The sequence below is a fragment of the Sinocyclocheilus anshuiensis genome, unplaced genomic scaffold (genome assembly GCF_001515605.1).
Source record: "Sinocyclocheilus anshuiensis isolate Anshui unplaced genomic scaffold, SAMN03320099.WGS_v1.1 scaffold446, whole genome shotgun sequence".
Lineage (NCBI taxonomy): Eukaryota > Metazoa > Chordata > Actinopteri > Cypriniformes > Cyprinidae > Sinocyclocheilus > Sinocyclocheilus anshuiensis.
In genome coordinates, this window is record NW_015544247.1 from 3,989,332 (window position 1) to 3,994,030 (window position 4,699).

At 34.8% G+C, this 4,699-nt stretch overlaps 1 protein-coding gene across 3 annotated transcripts in view; it reads left to right on the forward strand.

The window, feature by feature from the left end:
- LOC107697695 (synaptosomal-associated protein 23-like) overlaps positions 1-2,927 on the forward strand; it is a 16,543-nt gene extending 13,616 nt beyond the window's left edge. For all 3 annotated transcript variants that reach the window (XM_016498489.1, XM_016498488.1, XM_016498491.1), the window contains exons 5-8: positions 1,335-1,452; positions 1,676-1,828; positions 2,088-2,232; positions 2,422-2,927. In XM_016498489.1, the coding sequence (XP_016353975.1) occupies positions 1,335-1,452; positions 1,676-1,828; positions 2,088-2,232; positions 2,422-2,508 (503 nt within the window). In that variant the 3' untranslated portion in view covers positions 2,509-2,927. The remainder of the gene's footprint in view (positions 1-1,334; positions 1,453-1,675; positions 1,829-2,087; positions 2,233-2,421) is intronic.
- The last annotated feature ends 1,772 nt before the right edge of the window (positions 2,928-4,699 follow it).

Genomic DNA, 4,699 nt, shown 5'->3' on the forward strand with positions numbered 1-4,699 from the left:
CCTGACAGAACTGGAGAGGATCTGCAAGGAGGAATGGCAGAGGATCCCCAAATCCAGGTGTGAAAAACTTGTTGCATCTTTCCCAAAAAGACTCATGGCTGTATTAGATCAAAAGGGTGCTTCTACTAAATACCGAGCAAAGGGTCTGAATACTTAGGACCATGTGATATTTCAGTTTTTCTTTTTTAATAAATCTGCAAAAATGTCAACGATTCTGTGTTTTTCTGTCAATATGGGGTGCTGTGTGTACATTAATGAGGAAAAAAAATTAACTTAAATGATTTTAGCAAATGGCTGCAATATAACAAAGAGTGAAAAATTGAAGGGGGTCTGAATACTTTCCGTACCCACTGTATACACGATTACCACCGTTCGCTTTTAAAGACTTTACTAAGGTCTTAATTGTATGTATTTCCAAGCTGATGGTTCCGGGGGGTTGTTAAAGCTCTTGTATGGTCAATTTATTCTGGAGCAAAGAACCCCCATAGGAACCATACCGCCAAAGATAAATTGTGTTTCAATAAACTCAAGTAACTTGCCAAAGTGGTCCTGTCTGAAATACGGTACTGTCACTTTCACTTTTTGCTTGCTCTTTTCAGTTTGTAGTTCATTTGTTGTGGCTTTAAGCTAATAAGTCATCTTCCACTGCATATAGTAGTACACTCTAAAAAAAAAAATCTGTAAAAATAAGGCGCAATGTACTATTATTTTGAAGGAATTTTCCCTATTTAGTTTTTTTGGGTGTTTTACCTGTATTTTGAATTTTATACTGCATTGCATTGTTTTAGGGTTAATGTAAATGTCTGTAAAATTAATGGATAAGGTCCCGGTAATGAGCTGCCAGTACTTTTTTTTTTTGAACATTAAAGCATGTCAACATATTCTGTTACACCAAATACACAAAATAATGATCTTTAAAATAGCATCATATGACCCCTTTAAGCTGCAGTCACATTTGCCATTGCTTGGCAAAATGTCATGTTCGAAACATTAATTTCTGCAAAATTGGGAGTTTCATGTGAAGGCGAAAAATTTACCAACATAGATTTCAACCTGGGTTCAATCAATCAAATCTATGTGTGTGAAAATATTCAGATGTAACCCCCTTTGTAATCATTAACATTTTCATAAGTAACTGTAATTTAATTACACATTTTTCTCAGTAATTTTAACTGATTACAATTACAATTACTTTGTAATTAAATTACATAATTACTCCCCAACAGTGATAATATACTATACTATACACTTTTTTGCCTGTGAAATTTAGAAGAAATTTTGCTAATGTGATTGCCACACACTTTTTCTTCTTCTTCTCTTTTTCTTTATTTTAGAAACACTAAAGAATGTGGAACGGGAAATGGACCAGATCAAGCAGGACATGAAACAAGCTCGAAAAAACTTGAATGAACTGTCCAAATGCTGCGGCCTGTGTTTGTGCCCATGTAACAGGTTGGCTAGAGCATACATCTTCTGTATGACAATGAGTTATATATCTGAAATAGTTTGCCTAGGTCAGCCTTAAAACAACATTAACCAGCATAAACCAACTTGGCCATCTAATCTGACCTTTTTAGTAGGGAAAATAAACTATATTGGCACATTTAGTTTAAAGTTTTCACCTCAGTGCTTATATTTGACGTATTTCTTTGGATTTGAATGGATTCTTTTATAGACTGAAGTCCACCGAGAGTGATTGGAGAAAAAAGCAGGTCAGGGAACCAAAGGAAAGCAAGCAGAAGGTAGTATCCAGCCAACCGACTGCCGTTCGCAATGGGCAGGCTGTTTCTGCTGGGTCAGCGGCCCCCACTGGCCCCTACATCAAGAGGTGAGGGGAAAATAGCACTGAGAGTAACAGAATCCAGCTCTCATAGTGATCCAATGTGACTGTCTGTTCATATGATGAAGTTAGCTGGAGATTTGTGTTATGCTTATGGCATAGGCTATTAATTGTATAAGTATGTATGTATGTATGTGTATATATATATATATATATATATATATATATATATACATATATATATAATAGATTTGACCTTAAAGGTCTTAGCTTGAAATTCAAGTGATGCTTGTTTTGTATCTGTAAGAATAACAGATGATGATCGAGAAGATGAGATGGAAGAGAATCTAAGTCATGTGGTCAACCACGTTGAAATTTTAAAGAACATGGCACTGGACTTGAGCAACAAGATTGAAGATCAAATCCAAATAATTGATCATGTCAATAATGAGGTACAGTTACTATTAAGTTACTTCACTGAGGTAAAGTGTATCTGTGACTCTAGAGATTTAGATCTACAGTAGCTAGCAATACACACCTTAGTAACAACTTCTATTTTTCACACTGACATTTTGTAAGTTTCTGTTTATTAAGTCAATAAATATAAATTTAAATATTTTATTTATTTATTTTTTTGCCAGATTACAACAATTACAAGTGAGGTTGCCGCTGCGGAAAAACAAGCCAGAAAACACAAGAGAAATACAGAAAGGACCACCAAAAGCTAAAGTAAGCATGAAATGAAAACGTACACTATGTATTTTTTATAGACGTTAGTGTGAACAATTCATTTGTGAATGCAGACCCCCATCCGTAGTTCCCATCCTACATTTTATTATTATAATTTATTTATTAATAATAATTTATTATTATGCTTTTTCTATAATCCATTTCACTCAGATGTGCATCAACATATGGAAGAAAAGATCTGCTACTAACATTTCATCGTGACTTTAACACTTGCCATAAGTGCCTTTTTATTGTTCTCATTATTATCTTGATGTTTGTAAATTGCGGGACAGAGCGGTGTCCTTCAGCAATTTACTTAACGAGGCTTTAGAATGATTGAGCCTTTGGAAAGCTTTTGATTGAAGTGCATGTCTAATATTCTCTGGACAAAATGAGAATTGTTCATATGACCGGTCAGATCAGCATGTAAATTATAAATAAGCTAATGCTTCAAAAAATGTCAATGAATGAATCTCTTTCATTTTAATAAACCAAACTGTCAAAATGATCATGTCAATAAATCATAATTTCCTCATGTTGTACTGTTAATTTTATGGGCCCTGGCCTTTGTGTTCAAATGACCAGTAGAGGTTGCTGTTAGACTGTTCTGAAATCCAACCACAAAAAGTGCTTCCTAAGATGGAGGCCCGAAGAAGAATGCCGCTTATTCTCTGCTTATGTAAGAGAATTTTCTCAAAACTGATCATAAAGTATGAAAGCAGAACAAAACATTTCTGATTAATTATCCTTGTTTTTCTAGCTATCTGTCTTCATTTGTGTTCTCAAAGGGAGACACTGCAGTAAAGGAAAGCTGTTTCTTTGCCACTGCAAGATGATTTGCTGATACGTTTACTATATGAATATTTACATTTTTACAGTAGTAGAGCCCATTTTTACAATCTAGCTGAGGGTTCTGTAAACTCACATGCCAGCCTTGCTTGCAGGCTTGTTTGTGTACTTTCTTCAAATTTATGTAATAGTAAATGTTTAGTATTATTTAACAGTATCCCTGAAATGGACAGTATCAATACTATTTTCCCTTAAGTTTATACTTGATATTACATACTGACTCATCCATGAGTTATAACACCTGTTCTCATCGCCTGTGTTTTCTCATCACATGAGAGATTTTTCTAGTTAGCTAGGTTTTGTAGTGGTCTTCTTTGGCCTACCACATTATTTTCTGTGGCTAAGAGCAGCAGAGTTTGCTTCTGTCTTAGTTCTATACCACCAGCCCAACATTTTAGACTCCTTTTTTTTTTTCATTTTCAGAGATACATATGACAGGTAGACTTTTCGGAAGTAATTCTAGACTGTATAATTACATGTAGTGATATTAAGGCCAACATCACAACTGTGATATTTTACACAACAGAACAGTCCAATGAACAACATGTTAATATTGAGGAACTTGAGGAATTGAGGAATTTTTGTTGTCAAAAATAGTTATAAATAAAGCCAAAACAGGATTGACCAACATGCGGTCTAAAGTAGTGAGTTTCAGAGCTTCTCCTCTAGGGACAAAAAAAAAGGGCCAAAAATTGGTAGGACTTCATGTACCACACTCATTCTTTCTTTTGGTCTCCACAAACAGTGATTGACTGTTGTAAAACTCCGAAAGCAATTGAATGATGTCAGGTCTATAATGAGATCAATTATTTAATAAATTGTACAAAGCAATGTCTAAGTCTCTTTGCTTTTAAAAGTTCACAACATTGTCTTACATTAGCTACTAATATATTTTTACTATTTGCAGTTGTGCTCACAAGTTTACAAAATAAGAGGGATCATGAAAATGTATTTAGTACTGTCCTGACTAAGCTATTTCACATAACAGATGTTTACATAAAAATGACCCCATTCAAAAGTTTACATACCCTTGAATCTTAATACTATGTGTCGTTTCCTGGATGATCCACGACTGTTTTTCTGTGTTGTGATAGTGATGTTTCATGAGTCCCTTGTTGGTCCTGAGCAGTTCAACTGCCTGCTGTACTTCAGAAAAATCCTCCAGCTCCTGCACATTCTTTGGTTTTCCAGCATCTTCTGCATATTTGAACCCTTTCCAAAAGTGACTGTATGATTTTTATATCCATAATTCCACACTGAGGACAACTGCGGGACTCATACACAACTATTACAAAAGGTGGAAACATTTACTGATGCTCAAGAAGGCAACACAATGCATTA